This window comes from Dermacentor albipictus, chromosome 7, assembly GCF_038994185.2.
Source record: "Dermacentor albipictus isolate Rhodes 1998 colony chromosome 7, USDA_Dalb.pri_finalv2, whole genome shotgun sequence".
Taxonomy (NCBI): Eukaryota; Metazoa; Arthropoda; class Arachnida; order Ixodida; family Ixodidae; genus Dermacentor; species Dermacentor albipictus.
In genome coordinates, this window is record NC_091827.1 from 30858097 (window position 1) to 30870498 (window position 12402).

At 44.2% G+C, this 12402-nt stretch overlaps 1 protein-coding gene across 4 annotated transcripts in view; it reads right to left on the reverse strand.

The window, feature by feature from the left end:
- LOC135896393 (ribosomal protein S6 kinase alpha-5-like) overlaps nt 1-12402 on the reverse strand; it is a 342214-nt gene that overhangs the window by 15618 nt on the left and 314194 nt on the right. For 3 of the 4 annotated variants that reach the window (XM_065424774.2, XM_065424776.2, XM_065424775.1), the window contains exons 3-10: nt 11764-11982; nt 11457-11572; nt 9345-9455; nt 7807-7994; nt 5478-5537; nt 3926-4076; nt 1156-1317; nt 787-906 (exon numbers count right to left, since the gene is read on the reverse strand). In XM_065424774.2, coding sequence (XP_065280846.1) covers nt 787-906; nt 1156-1317; nt 3926-4076; nt 5478-5537; nt 7807-7994; nt 9345-9455; nt 11457-11572; nt 11764-11982 — 1127 coding nt within the window. The remainder of the gene's footprint in view (nt 1-786; nt 907-1155; nt 1318-3925; nt 4077-5477; nt 5538-7806; nt 7995-9344; nt 9456-11456; nt 11573-11763; nt 11983-12402) is intronic. The other variant, XM_065424777.2, reaches the window with a different exon arrangement.

Genomic DNA, 12402 nt, shown 5'->3' on the forward strand with positions numbered 1-12402 from the left:
TGTTGGCCCACCCAACTCTCCCCCAAAAGAAACTGATTTTACCAGGAAATACACTGATTAGCTGTTAAGCAGAAGTTCCTACGTCATGAAATCACGTGCCCATTAAATATTGCACAAACATTCGCTTGCATCATGCTTGAATACATTATTTTTTTCTCTAGAGAGAGGCTGCCACTGCAGCACGCCTTCGTGCACAGCTATGGCATCGGTAGTCCATTCACAACACACCTCAGAAGAAACAATGTTGTCAGCCAGTTTTTCACTCCTTCATTGCAGCCACTAGGGAAAGTTGGCTTTCAGCACCATTGGCTGTTGCACAGGGTTCAGTCTGTCCAGTGTGGGCACGATTTCGTTGTATGTAACCGTGCATACTGCTTTTCATTCTCAATGCAGCTCCGCAACATTAAGAAATTGTTCAATACACTAAAGGTACGATTCGATTAATCCACTTCAATGTAATTGTTTCACTGCGCTTCGTACAGGATAATTCTCCAGTAGGATGAAATGCAGTTGGCCAGGCCGCATAACGCATAGAGACGATAACTGGTAGTCCATTAAGAGCAACAGAGCTGATAACAATGCAAAGGAATTGTAGTCAAGGGCAGCTGAAGAATGGGTGCTGTCGTGAAATTAGTGTAGCCAACTGAAGCAGGACAGGGGTGAATTGGAAAATGCTAGGAGTGGCACTCGCCCTATGGCGGACATCAATTGTGACAATGATGAGGAATTCTCTGGAAGTGAGCAAGACAGAGGCAGGAATGGCATAGAACCAAACTGGCGGCTCACCTTGAACTTGGCAGCAAGCAGCTGTGATATGTTCGGCCGGCTCTCACTGGGGCAACCGAGGAGCTCGTCGGTGAGGATGTTGTCACTGAACAGCACAGATGGAGCGACGTAGGAGTAACCCTGCAGCAATGAAAATTTCAGAGCTTGAAGAGAATGTTTGGCTATGCAGTTGGAGTCAAGGTAGTTGGAAAGATGCAGACTTGTTGTAATGACAGAATAACAGTCATAAGCTACATAGGCATAAGCTACTCAAAGAGCTTAGGGGCAAGAATAAGTAGATGTACTGAAGTGAGAAAGACTCTAGTTGGAGAAATCGCAGTGGCAGCGTTCGCACCAAAACGTTTTCAGATTCACAGATGGGAAGCTCACCTTGAACACTTTGTCATCGCTGACGGGCGCCAGAGCTGGAGAGTCGGCAGGAACCATGGAAGTGAACTCTTCTGCAAAGTTGCTCACATCCAGTTCGCCAGCAATCTTAGGAACGAAAGGCGCTGCAATCCTTTTTGTTGCGAGGTCCTCCCAGTCTAGGCCCTGTAAGTGATGACAATCTTGATTTTGCTGCATGCTAGCCTAAGCCAATCAGACGACAGAGCAGTCACAGGAACGAAGATATTGAGATCCTGAGCTCAACTACCACATGCGCAGTGAACTGCTATGTACGTACCTAAGAATGCCGTGGAAAATACACTGCTGCACAACTCAAAGAAAATTTATGTAGATGTGCCGGCCAATAACATGCACTTATTTCCATGATCTCATGGCAGAAGTGAACTTCGTTCAACAACAGTGTCTCTTGAGAACTAGTTTTGGACCGGTGAGGCACAGAGGGCCAGCGCGGTGTGGTTTTGTGGGCTGAGCTTGTACTCAATTCTTAGGTTGTCACTAAGTCTAATGTAGTCGCGCGCGAATATTCCAAACTTCGAATATGTTCGATTCGAAAGACACTTTTACTATTCCGGATATTCTAAGCCCATAAAAATTGCTGTTGTCAGTTCTTTAAGTTAGCTTCACCGCTGCACAAGATCGTTATGCGGCGAAGCATCCGGAATGTGGAGCATAACTCCAGTGCAGTGAAGCATATCAAAAGTAAGCAGGGGCACTGACATGGGGTTTCTGCTGGTGGTAATGTCAACCCGACACTACCAGCTCAAGTACCCACACTGTGCTGCATCTGCAAAACACCAGCCGCCATGAGGAAACCTCTATCTGCTACTAGCTGGCCAAGTGCCTAAAAATATGGTTTCTAAATTGCAAATTTGACTAAGTAGCAAGTTGGGCAATGTTTTTAGACCCTTGTTCTAAATTAGCAGTTGCGTACTTCCAGGATGCTTCAATGAGAAACTGGATTAAGAACTTGACTTTATAAGATGCAAGGAAAGCTTCTACACCAAGGAACCCAGATCAACAAAGAAAGCTTCTGTGAAGGCTCCTTCCACGTCAGCCCTGTAGAAGCCATGTTCTTAATCAAGTTTCCCATTGAAGCATCCTGGTGGTACACCACTAGTACTTTAGAACAAGGGTCCAAAAACATTGCCAAGCTTACTACTAAGTCAAATTTGCAATCTGAAAACCGTGTTTTTAGGCACTTGGCCAGATTAGTTGCACACAGATGCTTCCACCTAGAGGCTGGTTTTGTCCAGATGCATGAGTAGCATGCCAGCGGTTATATACGCGCCGGCAAAATTCTCTGTTCTTCTAATAAAGAGCCGTCTCTCTATCTCTCTCCAGATGCATGAAGACTCAGCATGGTATGGGTACTTGAGCCGATAGTGTCAGGTCTGGTAGACATAAGCACTAGCCGAGGCCCCATGACAGTGCCCCCCGTTATTTTTGATATGGTTCCCTGCACTTTGATAAGCTCGTCAACCTGCAGCAATTGTCACTGCCGCAAGCACAGGTTGAAAGATACCAGTATGTGCATAATAAAATTTTGGGCCAAGGAGAAGGTCCGTGAGAGTGGCGGTATAAGCATGGTGCCCATTCGGCTTTCTAAGAGATACCTGCTGATACCAGACACCAGTGCATCCAGCGAGCAGCTCTTTTCGGTGTCTGAAGGAACACTGACATGCAGGAGGGTGTCGCTGCTCCCCAAACATGTCGAGCAACTATCCTTTCTTAATGGCAGCATTGAATAACTGCAGTTGTGGTACCATCAAGCAAAAATATTGTACTTGAGAATTTAGTTGACCATAAAGCATAATTTTCTTAAAGGGAAACTAAAGTGAAAAATGATTTCTTCTGCATCAGTAAATTACCGTTCTGCAACACCAAAAACACCACTCTTACAATGATAAGACGTTTGGTAAGCCAGAAAAAGCGCAAGTACGAAATACGGGTGGCGACGCCTACTTAAGTTCCCGCACCTGGGGGCTGTGACGTCTTGGATTTTGATGGCATCTTCCAGGGCCTACTAACTATATATAGCGGTACAGATTGACTACATTGTGTTCTAAAGGAACCAAATATTAAACATGGCAAGTTTCGGGAACCTTTTTTCAGCCAACGCAGCCCAAATGCGAAAACATACTTTGGAATCCCTGACGTCATACTGACGTACTGGCACTGAGGTTTCGGCGCGAAATTCAAATACTGGTACTTGGACCTTTACTTTCTCATCTAATAATCAAACTATTTTTTTGAAATGACTGCCTGCAGGGTTCTAAAACAATCCTTCAATAGTTTAAACTGATTTATTGTTTCGCTTTAGTCTTCCTTTAAACATTATTTGCTGCTTCCTTATTGTTTTCATACCTCTGGTTGGTGAAAAGAAATTGCATTTTTGCAACACCAGTAGTATACGTATTTGAAAAATATTTGAAAAGGCATAACTAGAGGACATTCATAAAAACTGAAAAAAAAAATTATAGGAAAAGAGGTTTCAGATTTGATGCCGCCTCTCAAGAACCTGCAAAATGCATGTAATGAAGCGTGACATGCACACCATGGTTCAAGTGGTTCAGTGTGAAAATAAGGCTAAGGGTAGACTCTATACAAGTTTGTCACACACAACATCAAGAAAGCACAATACATTACGTTGCTCATGTAAGACAGCTGGTAAACCTTGGACGCTCCCACTGACAGCTGCACATTTCATATGTCTCTGCAGAATATTCAAAAATAGAAATTCGGCTACACAAACCTTGAAGAACCTGTGTCTCTTTATTTCAAGGGCATCATCAAGCCCACCTCCGAGCCTTTTCCTCGGGTCCTTGATTAAGAGCTTCTGGATGAAGTCCCTGATGTCACCAGAGATGCTGTCCGGTATCGGTGGCTGGCTCTTTAGTATCCTCCTGGAAGTAATGAAAAGGCATTCATAGGAAAAATTCCTCCATGGTTTTGTACCTGGTTGCAGTATATTGGAAGATAGAGGCATAGCGGCGAGCAAGACTATGGATAAGACAAAGGACAATAAGATACGGGAAGACACAGCTGTGGTGGTGTGACATTACTATAGATATGAAGACAAAAGATTGCAAGGTACAGGCATGGTGGTGTGGCAGTGCTATGGATAAGAAGATACAGGAAGGTACAGGCATGGAGCGGTGCCTGCACTACAGATACGAAGACAAAAGAAGACAGAAGATATATGAAGATGCAGGCGCAGTGGTGTGGCGGCACTACACAGATGAAGACAAAGGATATGAAGTTACAAAAAAAGTTGTACACCTTTCGTCTTTGTCTGCGTAGCACTGTCACAGTACAATTAGTGCTCACCAATTCTCCCTGTTTTCAATTTTAATGCTGGTTGCAAGAAATGATCAACTTTACGTGGCAGGGCCTATCGCAGCACACTGCCATTTGTTCAACTTCAGACAGAAAACCCATGGCGAGCCTAAAAGTTTATTCTCAAAAAATCTTAGTCGATGGCAAAGGAGTGTCTCTCACGAGGACCTTTCTTCAAGAAGTTTCAGCTGTGGGCATGCTAAACGAAGCTTTAATTAAGCAGTAAAAATTATTCCACAGGTCACAAGCATGCCATTGCCTCAATACATGCCAACTAAAGTTACTGTATATGTCTGCTTTCAGTGAGCCAGAGCTGCACGCTTGTTTTCCATTTGCCACTCGTGCGCCCTTATTCGTAAAATACAGGCATGTGATTCCAAAAGCAACCACGCAACAAGGAGAAGTCACAATTAAGGCGCAGATAGAGTTGGCAATGGCAGCGCCGCTGGGTCACCGCACTTTGCCTCTTTTATTTATGAATAATGTCCAGGCAACTTCCTTGGAAAGTTACGTTTTCCTTCCTTTTTTCATGCAACAATCAGATGATAAACACGTTTTTCTTCTATGCATTTTGAACTGGTTCAGGGCTGCTGGTTGGCACGTCTTTCATCAGATGGCGCCACCAGTCCATGCGCCACAAAAGATCCAGCGCTAGGGAATGTTTCGGTACATGCAACAGATCATTTCTATTCATTCCGAAGATGCTGAATAACTGCCGTAGCTCATATGCGCAGGTTCGTAATAAAGTGGACCTCGAATGTCCCAGATAAAGTGGGTAGACCACGGGGGTTAGCGCAGGTTGGGCCCACAATCGTCATGTTGCGGCTGAGTTTGCCTCCTGCAAACATGACATGTGGCTTTCCCCTACAACAATGGCTCATTGTGCATGCAAGATGGCGGACCTTTGCGCGACTCTGCTCTCGTAGGCAGCACATAAGTAACTCTAATACCAACTGCTACCTGCTCACCTAATTAACACGTCTGTTGAAAGGCTCCCCTCTTCCTCAGGTTTTTCAGGAGACGCAAGTCTGAAATGGGTTTCAATCGTGGTATACATTCTGGTTCTCCTTTGCTTCACACTGGCATTAGCCATCTGATGGATTTTGTCACTGACGTACATCAAATCAAAAGATGGGGTTAACTGTCATAAAGCAGCACACAAGCTATGAGGGATGCCGTAATGGGGAGCTCCAGTTAAATTTTTACCACCTAGGGCTCTTCAACATGCACCTAAATCTAAGTACACAAGCATTCTTACACCGCGCTGCCATCGAAATGTGGTCGTCGAAGCCATGAATGTAGCCCGCAACCACATGTTCACCAGCAGAAAGCCATAGCCACTGCCAGAGCCACCACGGTGGTGTAATGACATCATTAGCCGTCTTCATTGATGGCAAAAGTAAAAAAAAAAAAAAAAACTTCGTTTTTTTTTCTTTCTTTTTTTCCCTCTTTTTTACGCAAGCAAGACAGTGCCCCTTGCAATTATAAAAATTTTATGCACTGTGCCCATGTGCCAAGTGACATCGCTTACTCCTGCAACATCTTTTGGAACTGGCAGGCAGATAGCACTGAATCAATAAGTATATTCACTACTGAACAAGAAATACAAGCTTCTGTTTGAATATGTGTGCTCACTGAAATGAGTAGGACAGGACCGTCATGCCATAATTGTTATGACTAGGTCCTCTCCAGAATGCACTCTTTTGTATGGGATGACCATGAGAGCTCAACTTTTCGTGCACAGATCACAAACCCAGTTCTTCATCCATTTCTGTCAAAACTTGTGACTGACAAACAAAGCTCACTAAGGCATTTTATTTCGTTTCAAAGTCAGGAAGGTACTTCTTGCTTGCCTGCGACTCTCGATGTGTTTCAACACACACAAGACCCAATGCAGTCTTGTAGATTGCATTGAAATGAATCACTGATTGCAGTTAACTTAGATAGTTCTAACACTTGGGGACTACTAGTTTTTGTATGAGCTATAAGCTAAACAAGGTATGGTTCAAAACAAAATTGTGGCTTTTGTACGCAGACACGTGCAGACTTGGTCATGTTCAAATGTGAATACAGGGCAATAAACATTGTGCAAGCGTATGCACATAACCAGAAATATTTGTGGAGAACTGGTTGGTGGCAAAGTTTTTATAGCAATGCCTGTCAACACACACAGGAACCCTATAAAATGCAGGCATATTTCAACTATTTATGCTTAAGGAACGTCCTCCAATTAGTCTTTACTAGTAGTGTACCTCGGCACTGCAAAGCCCATCCTTGTTGTATGTGTTCTTTTCATGCTCGTCCTTAGCACTGTTTTATGAAAGCCGTCAAGATGAACCAACTCGCCCAAATCAAGGTATTGTTGCGGCAAGCATTTTAATAGACTAATTTGTTAAATCCAAGCTGGTTCGAAATGCACTGAAGATGCATAAGGATCAACAGGGTGCTGAAGTCCAAATGTAACATGTTTAGTATGAATAAAACATCGCAAAGAAGATAAACAAGGGAACACTTGTCTCTGTTAACGCTACTTAGTTGTCTGTCTCGTTTCTGGTCTTTCATCAGTGCTCAACATGTTCTACTGTGATATGATCAATAACTAATCCAATGACATGTTTTGTTCAGTCTGTTCGAAAGCTAAATGTAATTTTGAACTATTCAGGTTTGAATTAATGCAAGTTAGCTATATCTTCTTCAAATTAACTGATCCTACCAATGTTCAAAACGGAGTCCCTTGACTGAAGAGTATTCTGAACTTCAGTAAAAAGTTTTTAATGGCATTCTGTCAGTACATAAATGTTTAAAGGCCAACTGCAAAGGAAACCTAAACCACATGAAAAGAAAACTTAGTTTCAGATATTGCAGGCACAGAGACCAGCCTCCTTGCTAAACCTTACAGTTGAAATATGATTGGATGCATCATAAAGAAATAGGCAATTTTAATACCGAAGGCTGATTGCCACTTGCTGTCATTGATGCTTGCTGGAAATGACACAGAACCCACACAATTTCGAACGAGCACAGCTCCTGGGCATGGCCTCAGAGAATGGGTGGGTGCCAGTGGCATGTTGAAAATCTCGAAGGCCATGGTTTGTGTTTTGTGTCACGTCCGCTTGCCCGTCAACTAATGACGTGCAATTTAAAGGCTGTTAATAAGACAATTGCCAGCCTTAAAGATATGTCAATATTGCTTCAAATGTTGCTTCATTCCCACATAACCATTCCAGCCAAAGTGATATTTTATAACAGTTGGCCTTTAAGGGCCCGGTTAAGGCAAAAAGATGGCGTCACACTCACTTGGAGATCTCAGCCTGGTTGTTCCGTTCGCCCTCGACCGTGAAGGGCGATGCTCCCGTGAGCAACTCGTACGTGAGCACCCCAACGCTCCACCAGTCGACGCTGAAGTCGTGGCCCGTGCTTCCACCGCGCACCACTTCGGGAGCCATGTACTCAATGGTGCCACAGAACGAGTACGCCCTCTGGTCCTGGAATGGTACAAAGGAAGGTGAAGCAAATTTTATGTGACATTTTTCCAGCCTCAAAATTTGTCCCAATGGAGTGAAGTTGGCTAAAATGCATTATAGTCAGAGCCAAGACTGGTCTACAGAGGGTTTCAACTGGTAAAGGTACATTCGTGTGACAGACTGAATCACCAACGCAAACCGGGGTTTCAGCGTGACACAACCCATCAGAAGTGAACGCCGTCACAAACGAGCAACCTGTACAGTGCCCGAAATATGAAACGCAAACAATTCAAAAGCTATTCCAGTGGACCGTTTTGTTTCCAGGTTCACCTGCATTTGTAAATGCAGGCTTATTTCAGACTTCCAAATGCACACTTGGACTACTCCATGCTTAGAAACCAGCTACAAAGTGATTTCACATCGCCCTTCCATGTAGTTATTCATAAAAGCTGTCCGTTGCTGTTCGCGCTTCAATTTTTTAGCTTTCTACATCACAGCATTGCATGCATTTTGATTCAATGCCATGTTACACTCAGCCTGACACATGAATCAGAGATTATTAAAGTCTGGTGCATAAATTAACCTCAATCAACTGTTTAGGTTCTTAACACTTTGGCTTCAGAACTAAGCATTAATTGGTACCTAACTGAGCCAAACTTGTCTCCACTAGAGCCAGCAATTACCAACCTGTATGAGTCAGTAGAACCAGCAAAAGCCCATTGGCATTTGTCAAATTCCAACTGTAAACTGATAAACCATGTTTTTGTTTAGAACGTGTGGCTCCTTGGCTTCTGAATCAATTGGCACTTGCTGGTGCTCATTCTATTGACACGCATTTCTCATTCCCTGATTTTTTTTCTCTTTTTCAATCATCTCTTCTTGTTACAGTATTTCTGACCAGCTCACTTGAGCTGAAAGCTCTGCTACTGCGCAAAAACAAATTACAAAGACGGTCATTTTAGCCCATTTAAACAAAGCATAACAATGCGTTGTAATGGGCCAGAAGCAGGATGGCCTTGTCAAAACAACAACCACCAAAAAAATTTCCCCTTGCATCACCATCAACGGCAGCTCAAAGCGACAGAAGCATTCAACAGGTGCGACTCCGGAAGAAACGTGCTGTGGGTTGCTCGAAGGACACGGCAGACCCGATTGCAGCTGCATTTTCTTTTCCGCTGGGCAGTTTCCGAGAAGGAAGTGTACGGCACACAGCGAGGAAGAGAAACGTTGAGAGGCTGGCATGCGGAGAGGAGTAAAATAGAAAGAGTGAGGGAAATGAGGCGGAGAGGGGGATCCAGAGAGAGAAAGAGAGAGGGGGGAGCACATGGTGGGTTTCCACGAAAGTGGGTCACAGGGGCTGCTGCCACTTGCCTTCTCGTGCGGAAGGAACTCCTTGCTCAGTCCGAAGTCTGTCAAGACGATGTGTCCTTGGCTGTCGAGGAGGATGTTCTCCAGCTTGATGTCGCGGTAGATTATCCCCAGCTGCAGACACAAAGGAGGGCAACAGAGCGAAGCATATGTAAGGGAGTGCCACAAGCTGAAGCCATATATTCTCATGATAATAAGGGCAATAGCAACAACCAAAAAGAATGCACCAATTCCTGGAGAATAAAGTCTAATGTGATGCTGAAATTGCTTTGTGCTTAAGTAGACTAGTCAGAATACTTTGGTCTGCAATTTGCTTCTTGCCTTTAAACCGAAATTACAGGACCCATTGCCAAAATTCAACCAATCCCTGCACCTTTATCGCAGTATGTTGGGCACTAATTTTCTTTTTCCTTTTTTGAAATTTTGCACGCATGATAAGTGAACACAAAATGATGTTCCATCATTTTGTGTTCATTATTAGCAGGGAAGACTCCTATTTTTTAATTTTGTGGGCTGACTGCTGGAGAGTGCTCAACATTTTAATGTAGCAACCTACAAAACTGAGTGAATCAAAGTAAACTTATGTGGTGGTGCAGATTCTACCGTCCTATGTGTCCAATGAAGCTCGTCCCTATAAACGTCTGGTCATAAGAGATGCAAACATAGCATATACATTCGTACTGCCCAGTCAAAATCTACTTAGATGGAAAGCATTGAGTACATTTTGTTCTGTATTACAGGTAACACATTGCTCAAGCTTTTTCCTTTTCTAAAAACCAACATCTCCAGCTTACGAGCAAAGACAAGCCCCCCAGCTTGGAGCAGACATGTGAAAGTAATCACACAAATGAATAGTGCTGGCAGTTAAAACACTTAATTCACTCGCATAATGGCGCATTAAAACAGCGACACAAAGTCACTTCGCGTGGACGACAATAGAGAGATAAGTAAATGGGCAGGGCCTTTTCACTTTCACCTTAGCAGGATAGCGTGTAATGGCCCCTTGAGGTGCGAAAGCGCGAGATACACTTCCTCATTCGAAGACAAGAGAGGCGGCGCTGTGATAGGCTCCAAGGACTACTCCTGCCAGAATATCTTTTTGATATTCACCCCGCATCTAACCTTGCCACTCATTGCAAGGCTGAGCGGTTGCACTGAACACACCCCTACTGCCGCAACAGTAATTCGAGGACAGCCACCTCTTTCTCTTCGTTCAAACAATGCAGAATCAGTGGCATGTGGCGGGAGACATGAGCAAAGAAGCCGCACACGCAAATTGCTCCCTTCCTGGGTGAAAGTCGGATAACTGTGGTCACAGGGTCGACACTGCATAGAAGGTTGCAAGCGTTCGCCTCTGCAGGACAACAAAAGAAGGAGGACTGCTGCCATCCTTCTGGACTTTGCCCTTAATTTATTTGCCTTGGTTGTTCTTGCAGAACGTTCCGTCGCCTTTTGTTTCTCGTGCCTTGCATCTCGTGGCAGCAGCTCGTGCAGCCAAGAGAGAGGTTGTGTGCATTGCGAGAGTGATCATTTTTCATATTTCGAGACAATGGGTCTTCGTGAGATGAGCTGTCAGACACTCGTGCAAAGTGGGAAAGGAGGAGACCGGTGTTATGATAAGAGTATTTCAGCGTGTAGTATCATTAAGGAAGTCTGGGTTTTGAAAGACAGGCTGCAAATGTGCAGAATGAAGGAAGCTTTCGTTATTCTTTCAGTTCCGTACTTTACCTTTACAAAGCTCCAAAAGAAAAGTAATGAACTTGAATAAATGACACAAGGAGTGCTTGTGACAGGCTGTCGCCTTGACGATTGTCTTATAGGAGTGCTGGCCAGCAACATGTCATCGCTACAAAGTACAACAGCGTTCACCGACACACTTTCACTCGCCTACGTAGTAATCTGCGTACAAGTAGTTTGTTCATTCGATTGCCGAGTAAGCCTCCTGCCAATTGGCACCACTTGAACAGGAGGAAGGATGAATGCTGCATGTGTAGCATGTAGTACGGTATTGTACTGTATCGTTTTCTGTATGATGCATACAAAACCAATCTCAAAGTGATGGAACATTTAAAGCTAAGGAAAAAGGGGTCAAGAATTGGTCATGACTTTACTCACCTTGTGCAAGTGTTCGAGAGCCAGCACAATTTCTCCTATGTAGATCCGGACTTCGGACTCCGTGAAGTGGTCTCTTTGGTAGAGGTGCGTGAACAGCTCACCGCCGCTGACATAGTCTTGAAGGTAAAGAAGAGGATGTGACAGCCACATGACAAAAGCGTCTCGCCATTTTTGTTTTCTACAATGTCAACATGCACTGCACCAGATGGTGTGAAGCTGTAACGCAACTCTTAGAAAATGCAGGTAGAACGACAAACAAGATGCACAGAATTCAAAGTTTACAATTGATTCCCAAAATTTAACGCACCAAGGATGAGATGCAGCTTCGCGTCCGTCTGGAAGGCGTAGTGGAGTGTCACCAGGAAAGGTGACTGGCGGATGGCTTCAAGGACCTGCCGTTCCGTGCGCGTGTGCTCTAGCGTCTTCTGCTTTTGCACGATGGACGCCTTCTTGAGGACCTTCATGGCGTACAGCTTACCGTGGTCCTGGCCACCAACCTTGCGCACCAGAAACACCTTTCCGTAGGCTGCAATGTGGGACAAGCAAAAAGAAAACAATCCCATGTGAGCCTGCAATACATTCACAGGGGCATATTATCGAACTGGTATGTATCCCACATATTTTTCTTTAATGGTTAACTGAATGACTGCGATGCTGGTGTAAACTAAGGCACACTGAATTACAACTGCAATGCCCATGTTCTGCCTATTGCCTGCTGGTGCAAAAGTGTTGGCAGCAACAATAATTACAATAAAGTGAACTTCGGTCTTCGTTCCCCTTCTGCGAGGACAAACGCAACACACCCACACAAAACACATTTAATGCATGTTTGTTGAAGAAAGCGTCCTGAGATCACCCTACCAGTGCTGCTGCTACCATAGAGTTCTCTGGTGTTCAGGTATTCGGTAAAGATGGACTGCGTTTGGTAACTACTCAATTTATTTTT